Source organism: Mytilus trossulus, chromosome 3 (genome assembly GCF_036588685.1).
Source record: "Mytilus trossulus isolate FHL-02 chromosome 3, PNRI_Mtr1.1.1.hap1, whole genome shotgun sequence".
Lineage (NCBI taxonomy): Eukaryota > Metazoa > Mollusca > Bivalvia > Mytilida > Mytilidae > Mytilus > Mytilus trossulus.
The window spans coordinates 30932159-30950243 of record NC_086375.1 but is presented as its reverse complement, the minus strand read 5'-3'; the positions used below and the strand labels follow the sequence as shown (position 1 = coordinate 30950243).

Here is an 18085-nt window from a genome sequence, read left to right as displayed (position 1 = left end):
TTTCCCAGTTGATTTAATACATTTAACACCACAGGAAAACCAAATTTTGTGCAATACTAAGAATACTCTTTATAAAAAAAATACCCCGTTTATGATCAGTACACATGTACAGTTAGAATGGTCTTACTGATTATACTAATGTTGTTTTGGCAAACGTATGATAACTATGCAGGTAAGGTTATTAAATAGTTTTACGTCTGATAAAAATTGAAACAAAATGATATTTCAGTAAGTTTTCATCATCCGTTTTCAATTCCGGGAAACAGTATTTTGTGATCTGGTCCTTGCATGAATGGCATGCTGAAGACTTGTTTTTCAATAGCATGAATAGGGCAAAAAGAGATAGAAGTATATAAGAAGTTGATTCAAGAGAGATAATCATAGTCTAGTTATATTCTGTAAAGAGTATAAACACATATTTTCGTACAGTACTTCGATATTTATAACAACTATAGTTTACAAAACAAACTGTATAAAAAGTTTACATTCTGTCCCTCATGAAAGTAGACTGTCTTCAATGCTCTTCAACTTTGTACATGTTTGGCTTTATAACTTTTTTGATCTGAGCGTCACTGATGAGTCGTATGTAGACGAAACGTGCGTCAGAGGTATTGAATTTTAATCCTGGTACTTTTGATAACTGCTAGAAACAAATGAAAGGAAAGGATGGTCAACTTTTTTTAGATTAAACTATCAATAGCTGAGTGAAAATCAATCTCCGTACAGCGTTCGTTTCCTTTCCGTATACTGAATACACGACAATACAATGTCATATTTAGTGTAGTGATACGAAGTAAGTACGGAACGGATGTGAGCTATGCGCCGGAGATTAAGTGAAACTATCATGTCGTCGATCATTCAACTCAATAACTGAAAATCATAGACAACTAAATTTAGATTAATGTGTGCTTTTACCTGGTGGCCTTATTATTTCATTATATCATGAAAAGTTAAAAAAAGAAATGACGAAAAGAAGCACATTTAAATGTTGATGTCATCGATGAACCAACATCCTTTATCACAATAGCTATTTGAAACATAACACATATGATTGCTTAATAAAACTGAAAAAGTGTCATGATTCTCAATATGTATTTTGTTTTTATCATGAAATCTTTAAAAAAAAATTGGAAACCGGATATTTTGTCGTACAACTCTTTTTTTTATAGATAACATGTATGATGATTTACGGAAACAGACAACATGTCATGATCTGAATCGTTTTATGTTTAAAATTAAGATATTGATCATAAAATTACCCATATCCGGAAATCGAAAAAATGTCATAAATAATACAAAGCAAGGATTGTGTTAATATTATCCTAAATGTAGGCATAATAAGTTAAAGTGTTTAATATTGCTCATGACTAACACTATTTATGATAAACATCGTAGTCAAAGTTTTCCTTAAAATTAACATAAGAGTAATATAAAAAATTACATCCCAGCTCCTATGTACTACCAGGGGTGATTTGAGCCGGATCACCCATACATGATCTTTCAAGTTTGAGTTTTCTGTGTTTTTGATGCTCTTCTTTGTTTTGTAACATTTTGGCGGGAAGGCTTAATCAACAATAAAACTTAGAATTATTTATACGAAAAGAATTATTATTTTTTGAATAATCATTTGAACAAATGACAAATGCGACTATGCACGGTACCTATAGAACAAAGAGGCACGACCTTTATCATAAACACTCACGATACTCACCCTACACCAAAACGACTAGATATAAACTCACTGTGAATTTAATATGTGTAAACATAGTGTCCGGGGCTCAAAAAGGTCTATAATATGATAATATCTGTACTATTACACGAGAAGACCTCATTTTGTGTGTCACTTCTCTTCTTTCCGAAATTAATAAATCGTTCATTGCCTCTGTGTGTTTTTACGTACCGTGCATAGTCTCATTTGTCACCTGTTCTTATGATTATTCAGTTTGGGTTATTTTGGAAGAAAATCGAGAATAAAGGCGTTCGGATATTGGTTCTGTCATTGGAAGGAATTTTAAGTCGGTGTATTTGATATATGCTATCATTTTCAAGTTTACTTTCCATGGCGGTTACAAGAGTTTATTATAAAGAGAATACACATATAAACGCTAACATTATTCAAAAGTTATTGTTTAAAGAAAAACAAAAATTGAAATTTTGAAAAAAAGGAGGGGCCAGGCTAGAAAAAGAATTGTCCTCAGTGGCGGTCTGAACATTTCATTAGTGGGGCCCCACTAAGAACCTAAGAGGGAGCCCGTTCCAGTCATACTTCAGTGATTTCCTATATAATCAACCAACTCTTTTCTACAAAAGGAGGGCGGTCCACCAAAAAAAAAACTCTAAATCCTCCACAGGTCCTATCAAAAGGACCTTTGACTTTTGATACTTATTCTGAAATACTCCAGTAATTTCTACAACTCTTTCCACACTTTCCATCACGCTCTGAATGCCCGCGATTTCACGGGTGTCTTCTAGTATGAATTATATGTTAAAAATTCTTTGTCGATATAAACTAGATCTAATTTAGCGTAAATTGTGTTTTATCTAATCTAGAACAGCTGGGATGTAAAATAGTTATCCCATTCAGACTTGGTGTGTCATTGTAAGATCTACCTCTGGACTCCGACCACCGGGGTGATTTTACTCTTACGTCCTCGTGGGAAAACTGTTACTTGTTGTTAGAAAATAAGGGAACACGTGCGCGACCACAGATAAAATAGCGATTAACATATTATCATCAGTCATCTCAACTCGCTTGCTTTTCTCACTTTCGCCTTGCCAGCTCCAGCGAAAAATAAATCTCGTTGATATTACCAACATTAATTTGTAAAGTTTTACTAACTCTTTGAACTTTTAAACAGGACAAACTGGCAAGGAAGCAGCTAAACTAGCTCTTGAATATGTAAGTAGAATCGAAAAAAATCCTTGCACTGGTGGTACAGAAGAGACATTGGACCTGACCTTCAACCATACAGCATGGGAAAAGTACACTCAACCTGCAATTCTCACCGCAAATTTCCTCACATCGATTATCATGAAGAATAGTAATTCACTTGATTCCTTGACTGATGAAATGTTCTTCTCTCTAGTAAGAAATAATGTAAATAGTATAAAAACCGTATTTGGATCTTGCATAGCTATCGAACCAGGAATATATTCAAAACATCGTTTGTTTGTACCTTACTCGTACCGTCAGAATGGGTTAGTGTTGGCCCATGATATAGCATTATCGTATATGTACCAAGACAACCGAACTGAGTGGTATTACAACTTAAAGGTCAGAAATTGGGAAAATGCAACACGAACTATCTTCAAAACAAAATACAGGTAATGTAACATAAATAAGGTTGTCTCAGAAAAGTATTTGTTCTCTCATCTGTGACTGAAAAAAGAGCTAAGGAGAGTACGGCGACTTAATATGTACTCGTCGTCAATACGATTATATAAAAAACAATTTGGCAGTGTCAAATTTAAGTAACACCTTATAATTTGTATATTAAAAAAGATTTTTTTCTCTCAAGAAACGCTCAATCTTAACATTTTGAACACGGGAATGCATAGATATGCTGAAAAGTCAGAAGCAGTATAAAAGAAAGACATTAAAAAGAATAGCGAAAAAAAAGTCAACTTCAAATTTGGAACATGACTGTAAATTTATAAAATTCTGATTTTTAAAATGTAAAAAGCAAAATCACAAAAAAACTTAACTCCGAGGAAAATTCAAAACGGAAAGACCCCTGATCAAATGGGAATATCAAATGATAATACACATCAAACGCATGGACAACTTTCATATTCCTGACTTGGTACAGGCATTTTCAAATGTAGAAAGTGGTGGATTGAACCTGGTTTTATAGCGCTAAACCTCTCACTTGTACGACAGTCGCATTAAATTGACAAAGATGGTAGAACAAAATGTCACAAATAGGGGCACAAAAACACGAACCCCACCAAACACTGAGGGTGATTTCCGGTGCTGCCCCACATAATGCATCGTCGTGTTGATCATGTTATTGCAAAGTCGGTAAATAGTCCTATATCGGTTGGTCATAATCTTGAAAAGGGAACTGAATTGTAATAACGACATAAGGAACACATCCGCCATGTAATTTGCAGTTCGTTTTTTGTCCATTCAGGTTGATAATCCTTTTGAATATCACTTTGGTATGATTCGCCTCTATTTTCCTTGTAATAACTTTTTGAGTGGTTACTAGATGACCTTTCGCTAAGTTATAATGCATGATTTTGTTTAAAAAGTAAAATCACAAACATATTAAACTCCGAGGAAAATTCAAAACGGAAAGTCCCTTATCAGATGGCAAAATTAAAAGCTTAAACACATCAAACGAATGAAAAACAAATGTCATATTCCTGACTTGGTACAGGCATTTTCTTATGTAAAAAATCGTGGATTAAATCTGGTTTTAAAGATAAAAGCAATCTTGTGGAATCTTTATATCCTTTTAGTTTATTTAGTTTCTAGTTGAACAAAGATTTACCCAACCTTCATTGGTATCCGTTCACATTTAAACATGCCATTGCTTAATTGCAGGTCAAGTAAAAAATCATTGCCGGAACATGAAATGGTTGTACTCACAGCCAAGCTAGAAGACGGCCATTGGACTAAGCCGTACTTTGGTTGTGGAGGAGGGGATATTTGGATGGTGACATATTCATCACCCATATTTTCACTGGATTTAACAGGAAGACCCAAGTTTCAGTAAGTGTCGTATATTATAATGAAAACAGCACTCTTTAAATTGAATGAATGAAGCAAAAATACCAAACTCTAATTTCAATTCTAAGAGTGGGAGGTCCATCAAACATTCCAAATCGATTGTTAGACTATATCGACCAATGGATCGACGAAAAGCAACTTCCATATTCCTGACTTGATACAGGAATTTTCAGAACTAAATGATGGGTTAAACCTAGTGTCATAGTTGGCTCTACATCCCGCTAGTATGACAGTTGTTTATAGTCCAGTTATATTGTCAAAACTTGGTGAGCAAATCAAACAGACTACTCTGTTCAATATGATTTAAGAATGCGGATTTTCTGAATTATCCATCACTGGGAACGCTTACGGCCGAATATTGGAAAGCCATTTTTGGTTTAGAACTGAATCCGTAGTGGAGCTTTATGACAAAAAAAAAGAGACGTAAATGTTTTTTTAGTAAACATATTTTGCCTATATTAGTAAACTAATGGAATAAAAATATGTATTCGATGCACACAATATGTCATTTCAACCACTTAGATATAGTAGAGCTTTATATAGATTGAAAAACATAACTACCGTATTTATAATACTCAATTACAAGTAACAAGCTCAAAGTAAGTAATCTATAAAGGTTATTAATGTGTTCTTTTATCAGGATTTTAGTCATTCAAAATAACTGATATTAAAATTTCCAGCACTATATCATCCTCTACGTCAGACGTTTGGTTCGTCTACATAAGAATTATAAAAATCGTTGTATTCAAAGCAGATACCTTATAATAACCAAGTCGAAGACTGAAAAACAGAAACAAATTGTACTGGAGAACACCTATTAAGACTGAAGAAAAACTGGAAAAATAAATTGTAAAATTTTTAAATACTTATGAAAATTATAAAAGATATCATTAACAACGACCAGTTTAATTTTGGCCTTTTTTTTGCATATCTTCCTAAAAATAAAGTCAACAGTAGTATACCGCTGTTCGAAACTCATAAATCGGTAGAAAATAACAAAAACTGAGGGTAACGCATTAAATATAAGAGGAGAACAACGAATTAACATTTAAATGTAACACATACAGAAACGAACTGAGCATTAGACAAAATCCTATGAAAATAACACGTAAAATACCTATCCCAGCCAGGCCAAATGTGACCACCTGTGTTGTAAGCACAATAGGTTATTTTTTGTCCTTTTGGAAAACAGGTTTTATACGTGCTTGCTTTGTATAAACTTACTTGTCACAATTTTCTTTTCTCTTTTTGTCTGATTTATGTTACCCCACAACATTTCCCATTTCAATCCCTTTTATATTTTTATATTGTAGCATTAAAAAAAGGTAAAATCACAAAAATACTGAACTCCGGCGGTAATTTAAAAAGGATAGTCCCTAATCAAACGCTCAAACACATCAAACGAATGGAAACTAACTTTCAAGTTTCTGACTTGAGACATGTATTTTCTTATTTAAAAATGGTGAATCGAACCTTTTTTTTTACCTTCTTAAACCTCTCTCACTTGTTTGACAGTCAACTCAAATTCCATATATTGACAATGATGCGTGAACAAATCAGACACAATATGTTAAAGGGTTGAAAAAGGGGTACGTCAAATGGATATCACAAAAAACATAAAAAAATATGAATAACAGTAAAAGTAATATTAATACTGACAAATTAAAGAACATTTTAACACGTTATTACGATGATAAGCAACGTCAGTACTTTAATAGAATTTATCATTGTATCATTTTAGAGGCATAGCGTCAGTTGATATACAGTTAACAAATATTAACATTAACCAATGTGACCAAGATTCAACGCATATTTTCAGCGATATTGACGTTTTTCGAGGAACGCATAGGTGTCCTTCTACAACAGAGGTACTCTCATATCGGTGCACCTAATTTTTTTGGGCCTAAAATATGATGCTCATTTTCCATTTTTTATCGCCATGATATACGAAATACGAAATACGAAGTACGAAATATTTTATTAAAGAAAGCTCAATTATGAACATGAGCATTAATAGCATAGATACAACAAAGAATAACATTTAAACATTTAAAATTAATACTACAAGTATCAAAGTATATGTGTTCCGAGGGGAGTTACTCTAGTGTAAAAAATATAAGTAATCATTTTACATAAGCTTTTACATTATAAGCAGCAAACAAAAATTTCACACTCATATTCTAAGCAAAAAACACATGTTTATGTACTTAGCTATACTTTTACATACATCAGTGTCTTCATTACTTAACAACCACATAAACTGAGAATTAATATTTGTGGAATTAGTAATGTTTTTATTTAAACAGTTGTCTTGATAGAGGGTTACTGCTCACAAGGAAGCTATTAAACCAAGAGTTCCAAATGGTGAAGTTGAAATCATCCCTTCGTAAATTTTACGGACGCCATCACGAGTTGGTTGACCGTTATGGAATAACCGTTTCACAAATGATATCGGATATGTTCCTTACGTCGTAACTACAATCCCCTTCCCTTTCATGAATTTGACCTACCGAATTAGACTATTTACCGGATTTGTAATCACATAAGCAACACGACGGGTGCCGCATGTGGAGCAGGATCTGCTTACCCTTCCGGAGCACCTGAGATCACCCCTAGTTTTTGGTGGGGTTCGTGTTGTTTATTCTTTAGTTTTCTATGTTGTGTCATGTGTACTATTGTTTTTCTGTTTGTCTTTTTCATTTTTAGCCATGACGTTGTCAGTTTGTTTTAGATTTACGAGTTTGACTGTCCCTTAGGTATCTTTCGTCCCTCTTTTTGTAGATTAACTCCTTCCTTAAATGAGAAAATTTTTGACAACTTAATAAAAAATGTAACTCATCTTCAACCAAATTGATATTACAGTTCTTACAAATCCTGTTATCTATAGGAGTTTTTGGTATAGTGTATCTACCAATTTCAATATGAAGTTTATGACTGCTGGTTCTGAACCTTGTCATACTTACTCTATCATTATCATTATTAACAACAGATAAATATTTTTCAAATTTAAAAATATTCTTAAATAATCTATATGTTCTCAACTTATCACTTTTTTGTAATTGCTGAGACCACTGTTTTTCAAATTTACACTTAAGACACTTTCTTAATACTAACAAAAAAATATTTTTAATATATTTTGGATTCTTATAAAAGTGTGACAATCCACTATAAAAGTGTGATATATTTAAACCAAAATGAACTATGTTTCATACTAGAATAAATTCCTGTAAAAGTCGATTGTTCATTTATCTTAAACAAGTAAATGATGAACAAAATGTGATATACTACATAGAATAGTTAAACATGCAAAAAAAGAAAGGCAACGGTAGTATACCACTGTACAAAATTTATAAACCGGTTGAGCGAAAAATAAATTCGTAATACACACCAAAACCGATGGAAACACATCGACTATAAGAGGTAAGCAACGAACAACGATACAAAAAGACACCTCAACCTACTAGTCATATTAAAAGACTGTTTCATAACAAATTCCATATTCCTGACTGGTACAGGGCATACTAAGACAAAATGGTCGGTTAGATCTGATGGTATGGCTAGCCAAACCCCGCATATATGGCAATATTAAAAATACCAATGAAATGACAACATTTTGTGACAGGAATACAGTACAAATAAACGCAAGAAAAACTAAAAAACAGAGAAACTCGTAAATAAATAATCTAATAGTATATGATAACATGACAACTACAGAATAACAACGGACACTACTCCCATTGACTTACGACAGTTCACCAGTATACAACACTAGAATAGGTGCATTCAAGCTCATAAAACGAAAACAAACTGAAAATATCATTGCAAAAAACGAAGAAACTACAAAAAAAAACAACCAATAATACAAAAATTGGGGGGAGGGGGGGTATGATTTCCTGCGCAAGGATAAGCGTATCTGTTCTCATGTAAAACAATCAATGTGTTCGGAAAGGGTAAGTGTACCTATTCAGTTTATCAACAAATATTCTGTTCATTTTTATCTTTATTGTGAAATATATTGTCAGCCAGAAGGGAAAAACAATTTTATCTGTTTTGTTAAAGATACGCAGTATTTATCATACTTAAATTTAAATGAGGCAAATGCCTTAACAATTCGTAATTGTAATTGCTAGCGACCATCCTCTAGTATCTTAACGAACATTTGACATTAAAAATAAGGTAACTCTCACCGCACTGGTAATCTATATTGACAGTCAGGCAAATAAATTTCTATCTGTATTAACTAATGCATTATTTTAAAATTTGTATTGAATTTAAAATGCTTATATCTTAATGTTTCAGTGTAAGTTTATAGAAGGACAAGGTTTTCAAAGAGGTGCTTATGAGTGTGTCTGCTCCAAGGGATACTACTTTCCAGATATAAACGCTCAAGTTAAGGCGTTCAGTGGTTTAGAAATGGAAAATTCGTCTGATACGACTCAGTATAAGTGTTTACCTTGTAAGGAGGGATGTTCCGAATGTGATGATGACTCACCCTGCCTTTATGAATACCAGTTTTTGTTCCGGTTCCTGCTATTACTGCTTACTCTTCTAACATTTATTGCAATCGGAGCAATGCTTGCCTTCACAGTTATCTTAAGGGATAAACCGGTAAAGAATAATATCCGAATAAGTAAATGTTTAAATGTTTCAATACAAGTGTACAAATAAATACAACACAAAGCTAAAAAACTTGGTTTGAAGAAAGTCACACTGTTTTCATATCAAGAACATGTTTTAAAATAAGCATGGTAACCGTATGTGTGTGGTAAAATGTATACTTTAGTCGTACCTTTATAATAAATGAAATGAATTTTAAGAAATTCTTTCAGACTGCTCTAGAATAACTCGCGAGGATCTCACGTTGTTGACATTACTCATTTCTATTTACAGCTAGATTTAGTTTTACACCCTGTAAATCAAGTATGGCAGTTAATTCTTAGGTTTTATTGTTTAAGAAATAATTCATGGAAGTCATAGATTGTTGGAAATTTACACATGGCCTGGGCCGTGACATTCGAATTTTATCCTCAGCGTTAGCAATAGAATAGAAAACAAAACAAAACCTACCTTACAAATCAATTTTAATACAATATTCTACGAATGTCTATGGTTCACGTGTCAGAAAACGTCCAACCATAGCGTTTTCATTTGTATGACGTCATGTTTTGAAATGACTTAAATGCGTCAAAAACATTAAAAGACTTTCGCGGAATTTTATTTTATTTTTATTTTGTTGATTTCTCCGATCTTTCATGCATTACTTCTTTTTATTATGCATCCGCATACGAATAAAAGTTATTTTGTCTTTTTTTAACTACAATTTTTAAAACAATTAAATCAGCAAACGGTTTGCAAATAGGTTCCAATACATGTGGATTTACGTGGGAAGTATATAATAACAGCCATTATTGTATATATCTCTGAGTCTGCGCCAAGAATAGATATATGGATAATTTTATCACGGTGGTGTTTACAAAGCGAAAGAAGCACATCATATTAGAATTGTTTTTTTTTATCAGGTAATAAAGGCTGGAAGTCCAATGTTTCTGCTGCTTATGTGTGCTGGTGGTTTACTGGTGTGTACTACGGTAAGATTATTAATTGGATGAAGGTTTTTTTAACAACTAATGGCAAACATTTTATCATCTTGTTATCTTGTTATATTCCTTTTTGCTATTTTTTCTAAGGAGAGACTTTGTTTAAAAATAAGAAAACGTACATCATTGTTTTAGTTGTGTTTTATCCTTTCCAAATGCCATGTTTCTTTAATTCTGCAACAAGTCATTATGAAGTTGAACAAAAATATGGTGTTTAGTCATACATCATTGTTTTGAAAAAAGTTCTAAGCAGAAGCATATTTTTGAATGCTATACGTGCATTTACTCTACAAAAGACTGATCAGTGACGCCCGAATATAAAATTAGAAAATGTCGAATTGCCTATTGAAGTTGAAGAGCATTAAGGATTCAAAATTTATGGGAGATTTTGAAAAGATAGCTTAAGTAATCTATTCATGGAGGAACAAATCTTAAACCTTTAACGTACGGTTGTGTGTTGTTTTAAATTCTCATAAGTATCTTCAAAAAAGTCTCTTTGTTAGAGCTCGCACACAGTCATAAGAACATACGATGTAAATTATTTCTGAATTTAAGCCTTGAATTTGATTTATTTGACGAAACCGGAAAATTAAACTTATAAATCAAATAAGTAACTCGTATCTTTATATTCGCTTTATTTTGGAGATGACATACATAAAGAAATACAAGTTAAATTGTAGGGATTTATTGCGTATCTGAAGCCTTCAGAATTTATATGTGCTACACAGACCTGGGTGTTTCATATAGGTTTCAGTTTGATGTATGACGCACTTGTGGCAAAGACATGGAGGTATACATAACATCCTTATCAAAATAGAAATAAAATATCAGAACGGTGGTGTATCCGATTATTGATTCGGTGAAATCTTCAACTTCTATTAGATATTTGTTATTACTCAGCCGGCCTGCCCGTAATTACATTAAGACAAAAGATTGATGTGATCGGGTAGGTTGTTACGTACTCGAAATAAGGTAGGTATAGAATTATCATATACAATGATTTTACTTTTTATCGTCAACAGTTATCAAAGGTACCAGGATCATAATTTTATAAGACTAAGACATAAGACTAATCAGTGACGCTCATATCAAAATATTTATAAAGCCAAAAAAGTACAAAGATGAAGAGCATTGAGGATCCAAAATTCCACAAAGTTGTGCCAAATACGGCTAAGGTAATCTATGCCTGGGATAAGAAAATCCTTAGTTTTCGAAAAATTCAAATTTTTGTAAACAGGAAATTTATAAAAATGATCACATAGTTGATATTCATGTCAACACCGAAGTGTTGACTTCTGGGCTAGTGATACCATCGGGAACGAAACGTCCACCAACAGTGGCATCGACCCAGTGGTGTAAATAGTTATCAAAGGTACCAGGTACACCAACATTTCTAACGTTTGTTCAAAAATTGATTGAAGGTTATAATGAAACGAAGTTACACGGAAAACTCAGTTTGAGAATTGGTATGCATATGAATTAAAAAAAACATGGAAAAGAAAGAGTTGAAATCGTTCTTGTATAATTCAGATTGTATATTTTTCTCGTTTGCATTCTGTCATGTCGATCCCTTTTAAAACTGACCTAGAAATATGGGGTTTGCACATTGTTTAATACCATATGATGACCCTTAATCCGTTCCATCATCGAAATTTGGTCAATGTTGGAAAGCTGTTTTATTAGCAAGGATACCACATGTTCCTAATTATAGAATGATATATCGAATAAAACAGTATATCAAAATCAAAAAATAGTAATTGCTACACATGTCATATATTATTTTGAGCAGAAACTGTATATTTGTTTAACAGAAGGACATTAAACCCCGCCACATTCTGTCTCAAATCAGGAGCCTGCAATTTTTTAGTTGTCGTTTGTTGATGTGTTATATATTTGATTTTCGTAAATATTTTTGTTCATAGATTAGGCCGCTTGTTTTCTCGTTTGAATTTTACATTTGCCATTTCGAGGCCTTTGATAGTTGACTATGCGATATGGGATTAGCTAATTGTTGAAAGCCGTGTGACCTATAGTTGTTAATTTCTGTGTCATTCGGTCTCTCGTGGAGTGTTGTTCAATTGGCAGTCATACCACATCTTTTTTTTATTTGGTATCATATCCAATTAGACAACTATCCAACAGAGTAAATATAATGTGGCCTTCAACAATGAAGAAAAACCATACCATATATTAAGCTTTAAAGCCACCAACATGACAAAACGTGAAACAATTTGATCGCAAAAATCAACTCCCAATTTTTTTGTCAAAACTGATAAAAAGACAGAAACCAACGACTGACTTTAATTCTTTTTCTATTTTCAGAATAGCTATCATTTTTAAATCAGCAAACACACTACAAAGAGTGTTTCTTCCAGATAAAGAACTGTTGAAGAGGTTTTTTCCTCTAATTTTCATTATTGCTATGTTTCTTCTTATTTGGACCATATCAGAGAGTGTCAAAACGGAAATTTTGGAAACTTCCAATCATTTGAAATATGAAGTGTGTTTGAGCAGCTATTTGGTGTATGCTATTCAATGTGGTACGTGTTTACAGTTAAGATAAAATTCAATTAGTTAGTGAAACAAGTATTTAACCATGCGCTCCGTTTTTTTAAAAATAAGTCGTGTCCTAAACAATTGTATATATTGTTCTTTAATAGTCATTTATTACTATTTACCTTCAAGAGCACATTTGTTTACAATTTTTCATCGCGATTTTACCTTCTAATGCGCTGTGCCATGGCTGATGTTATTACGAGATATCTCGTTGTAAAAAGACACTGTATATAGAAATAAATTGGATAGTTAATATACTGGAAGGCCATAATCCAATAGTAGTAAATTTTAAGAATTATTCGAAATACTTAGGATTTTCTTATCCTAAGAATAGATTACCTTAGCCGTTTATTGCACAACTTTTAGGGATTTTGGGTCCTACATGCTCTTCAACTCATAACGCGCGTCTGGCGTACGAAATTATTATCCTGGTACCTTTGATTACTTTATACTTGATTTGGCTTTTTAACTTTTTAAGCTGAGAGTCACTGATGATTCTTATGTAGACGAAGCGCGTGTGTGGCGTATCAAATTATAAGCCTTTGAGATCCAGCAGGAAGATTTTAATAATATAAAGGGTTTTACAACATGTTTTTTTTAAATTATAAGTTTCATAAGAATTACAGATGATTAACTATTTCAAAACGCTTAAGATTGTTTGCATATGTTTTGAACCAAATTTTAGCTTCACCTGTTCTGATGTATCCGTATATCTTGAATTAATGTGCTAATTTACATCCAATGCACTCATGCACTGGTCAACATATATTCGATGGTTTGCTGATGATTGGCAACTCAGTTGTTTTTAAACAATCGAAACATTTTCATTGCCTTTTGTGAAAGAAACTTTTAAAACTAGGTTTCTAAGAAACATATCTGGTAAAGAACATCAAATAGTCTATAGATTTAAGACAAACTAAATCACAGTTTTTGGTAAACAAGGTAAAGAAACGACGTATATATAACTCTTTAAAATCTTGGTTTGAACTTTGAGCATACTTTATCACATGTGACTTGAATCCTAAGTTGTCAATGGAAGCGATGCATTTAACAGTCTTAGCTGTTGAGAAAAATGCGAAATCAAATAAAAAAAAAAAATCCAATTATTAATAATCAGGTTCTTTCTATATATTTTATATTATTTATATTTCACACCATATGCAATAATTTGACGATAATATTAATTTTATCAGTATCTATATTCTCATAAAAGTTACCTATATTTTAAGCAATTAAGCCTCGGGGATTTATTATTTTCACTTATGACTTATGAATTGTAATGCACCAATAGCTCATATCCTAAAAGCACATTTGACAGCTGTTTCCTATTGTGTATTCAAAATCTATGCGTTTGAGTCTACATGATTGAGAAATGCATTTCAGTTGAAGCGTTACTGCTACTACTTGGTGTTTATTTGTGTTATGTTGTGAGAAAAGCACCTGGACATTTTAACGAAAGTAAATACATCACATGGGCAGTTTATAATGGTATCTTGCTTGGAAGTTTTCTCTTGATTCTGACGTAAGTGCAATCATCACAATGACAAACAGCAACATAATGGCGTTTAATTGAAGAAACTCCCTTCTACTATTATATACCCACCAAGGCAAAACAAACATCAAAATACTTATGATACCATCGACAATGAATATCGGACAAAGAAATCAAATTTTCATTTCATGTTGATTTCACGTGTGTACACGATCACAAGATAATATCGTATTTATAACTCTTAAGAAAAGATACCGCAGAACATTCAATCGTATAAGCCAAAAATAAACTGACAAATCTCTGGCAAAACTACGAAAAAGGCAAAAAGACAAATAACAATATACAATATACAATTAAAAACCAATTGTTCAGAGAACAATTGAAGGTCTTTCCATTGAAAACAATGTATTTTAATATGAAAGTTGTAAAATTAAGTTTAAAATGTCATTTCAATCGTCAACTGATAGGTTATTGTACGCTGATTCCAGAAATATATGGTTCCTATACAATATTTTTTTAAATAAGGGAGATAATTTGTTACTTCCGGTTTGAAAAATGTTACTTCCGATAATATTTGAATATTTAATTGACACTGATTCCAAAATAATCTGGTTCTATATACTTTTTTATTAATAAAGTACAAAAAAAAGCTACTTCCGGTTTATACAAGGTCACTTCCGGTTGTTTTTTTCAAGGTTAAATGGTTTGATACCTTTTGGCAAAAGTCTCATGGCTATATCATGTATACATATGAGCTGAAAGCAAAGGTCAAAAACTAGAACGTCAAATTAATCTATGACCTTGGAATCAATTTCAAGGTCATAAACCAAGGACTTCAAATCAAAAGACCAAAGGTCTTAATAATATTTGGTTAATCAGTTATATCACCAAACGCGTATTTTTTAAAAACAAGAGGGGAGAAAACTCACTTTTACGTTTAACGTACTTTTGCAATCAAAATGTATGTGTTACGACATGTCGCAACTAACAATTTAGAAAAAATAATATGTCGATATCTTATACGGTTTCTGGAAATTAGTGGAAATAAGCCAAATTCAAAAAATTAGAATATGACCTTGACCTTTGACCTTGACCTATTTTTTATTTTTTTGGACCAAGGACCTCAAATCAAAAGATCCTTGGTCTCTAGCACTGAAGGTTTACAAGATAGAAATGCATATCACTTATATCAAATGCATAAGGGGAAATAACTCTCATATGGAGCGTTCATATCACTTCGGTCAAAATAGGACAAATCATGCGAAGGATATAACGAGCAATTTTGTAAAATAAATTTGTCATAATATTTTACGGTTGCGCTAACAAGGAAAACAGTGTTTTGGGAGATAACTCCTACAAAGAAAAGTATTCGTTTACGCAGGGTAAATTTCAAAAGCGCATAAACTGTTCGATATCATATACCAAATATCTAAGCGACATATTGCGAAACAAATGTTTATCGCAAGAAGAAAATTAGGCGGAAGAAAAAAAAAAGAAAAAAAAATAATCAGAAGAAAAACAATAGGTCTTTCCACAGAAAAGTGGAAAGACCTAATAACTAAAGAAGTACAAGCAAAAACTAAGCAACACGAGACCCCTACAACAGCGATGGTGTTTTTGGGTGCTTCGAACTATTGAGTAGATGCTACTCTATATTTGGGTTTTGTCGTGTTGCTCATGTAGGTACAAATCCTTTTCTAAGTCTTATTTGGAGAAAATCAGGACAGTATTGTTTTTCGAAGAAATAATTTCAACTTCACCACTTGGAACACTTGATTTAATAGTCTGTTTTGAGCAGCAATATCATCATGATATGAAATACAAACCCTTACCCATGAATATCGTATCAACTTGAGATTTATAAAAATACTTCATATGCAGGCGCTGCTGGAAAATTGCTACAAAGAAAAGGAAAATTCACATTTCGGAAACTGAAATGACCTCTTTTGTCGTAAGTTTTTCTCTCAACCCACCCTCATTGTCAGTTACTAGATGTGAATCAAAATATGAGGCAAATATAACTATATCTGTTGTATATTGTATTTCAAGTTCGAAATAAATATATGTGTTACTATTCCTTTTTGTAAATATTTATAAACTTAACGTCAAATTGTGTTTTAAAGGCATGTAATTGGCCATCACCACGGACCAGACATGCTGTACCTGTTCGAATGTCTTCAGATTCAAGTTTTTGTTACTATAACTCTGACGTTGATTTACGTTCCTAAGGTAAACAAAACTATAATTATCTCTCATTATTTTTTCTTACTTTTCATCCGGTTAACTTGGAGTATTGTACAATAGTGTCTCTTCCTGAACAACTGATGGCATGATATAACTGTATGAAATCTTCACTAATGTGAAGCCATCATATTATGTTAAGTGTATCACCATATTCAGTCCTTTCGATTTCCTTTTACACATTATTTTCATTTCGAGTATTTATTGAAAGAGGCACTAGCTTCAAAATATAAACAAATATATGATTTTGTTTATGATTCACTCATTAATAAAAGTGCCATGGTAACTTACTTATTCCTTTTAACTGCCTGTTTGGTTCTCTTTTGTAAGAATAAACAAAGGAATATCGTTTGCCTCTGTAGATCTCTTTATAGTTATCTATATTTCAATTTTGTTTTCGTTCCCGTCATTGTTCAGATCAAGGAGAAACATGGGCAGTTGTTTATTAGTTTTCTTATCTTTTGCAGTTGATAGCTTTGTACAGAAATGATGATATAAAGAAAGGCTCCAATACCTTCTCTTATGGCGGCAAAAATAATAAAACAAACTCAATTGACATCGTTCAATCAAAGGACATACACAGTTATGAAATAAAAACAGCAGTCTCAAAGGTAATTGGTTATCCATAGTTATGACGTTTGAAATTTGAGTATGTAATTCAGTGAAATATATTCCAAATTACCAAAACGGATTGGGACTCTTTTCATATTCTTTTATTTTCATATTATGCAATGATGTTACTTGAGTTTCAGCATCTCTACAAAGTGTATATTGTTTGATAAGAGTAACAGGAAAGCTACAAAAACAAACAATTTCATAACTTATGATATATCAATACAGTATAGGAAATTTTCACGGAAGCCTGTTTTTTCTTGCCTGAAATATTTTGATGATTTTAAAAAATTGTTTTGAATGTTATAAATTTGCCATCAGCAAGAATTTAAAGAGACACCATTTATATTATAGCCAATTTTCAGCAACGAATATTTAAAAACGGACACTAGGCAACGTTGCCAAACTAAGTCGATTGGTACGCAAACTCATCTTACATCGGACATGAACAACTTGGAAGTCAGATGAAATAAAAATAAATTACCAAAAAAGCTTGTAAGTAAATAGTTGAAAATAGAGTGTCCTTCGTAATCTATGAAATAGTTACATGAAATTAACAAAATGGGAATTATTCAGTAGAAACAAACATCAATTTCTCTTGTACAAATAAATTTTGAAAAACTAGTAACGTGGTATCAGTGGAAAAGAGACAATTTTGTTTTTGGAAAGACAGGAATTGATCGACTGCTGGTGAACTTTTTGTATTTAACAATGAACAAACATATATACTATATAGATAGTCTGTATAGAGGGTTTCTGAATGACAAAAGTAGTCGATAGACAAAAGTATGAAATTAAGATACCGAACAAAATGTTTTTTAAGCTGTTATGTTTGTTTTGGTGCTTAGGTGT

General features: G+C 32.3%; 1 protein-coding gene across 1 annotated transcript; it reads left to right on the top strand.

Annotated features, from left to right (window-relative positions):
- LOC134709350 (metabotropic glycine receptor-like) lies at nucleotides 1-17722 on the top strand. The gene is made up of 12 exons (XM_063569519.1): nucleotides 1-172; nucleotides 2859-3324; nucleotides 4550-4717; nucleotides 6477-6603; nucleotides 9035-9343; nucleotides 10255-10323; nucleotides 11013-11122; nucleotides 12655-12872; nucleotides 14272-14410; nucleotides 16504-16609; nucleotides 17089-17232; nucleotides 17588-17722. Exons 1-12 carry the CDS (start codon nucleotides 118-120, stop codon nucleotides 17699-17701), a joined length of 2025 nt encoding a protein of 674 aa, XP_063425589.1. The 5' UTR covers nucleotides 1-117; the 3' UTR covers nucleotides 17702-17722.
- Nucleotides 17723-18085: the final 363 nt, after the last annotated feature.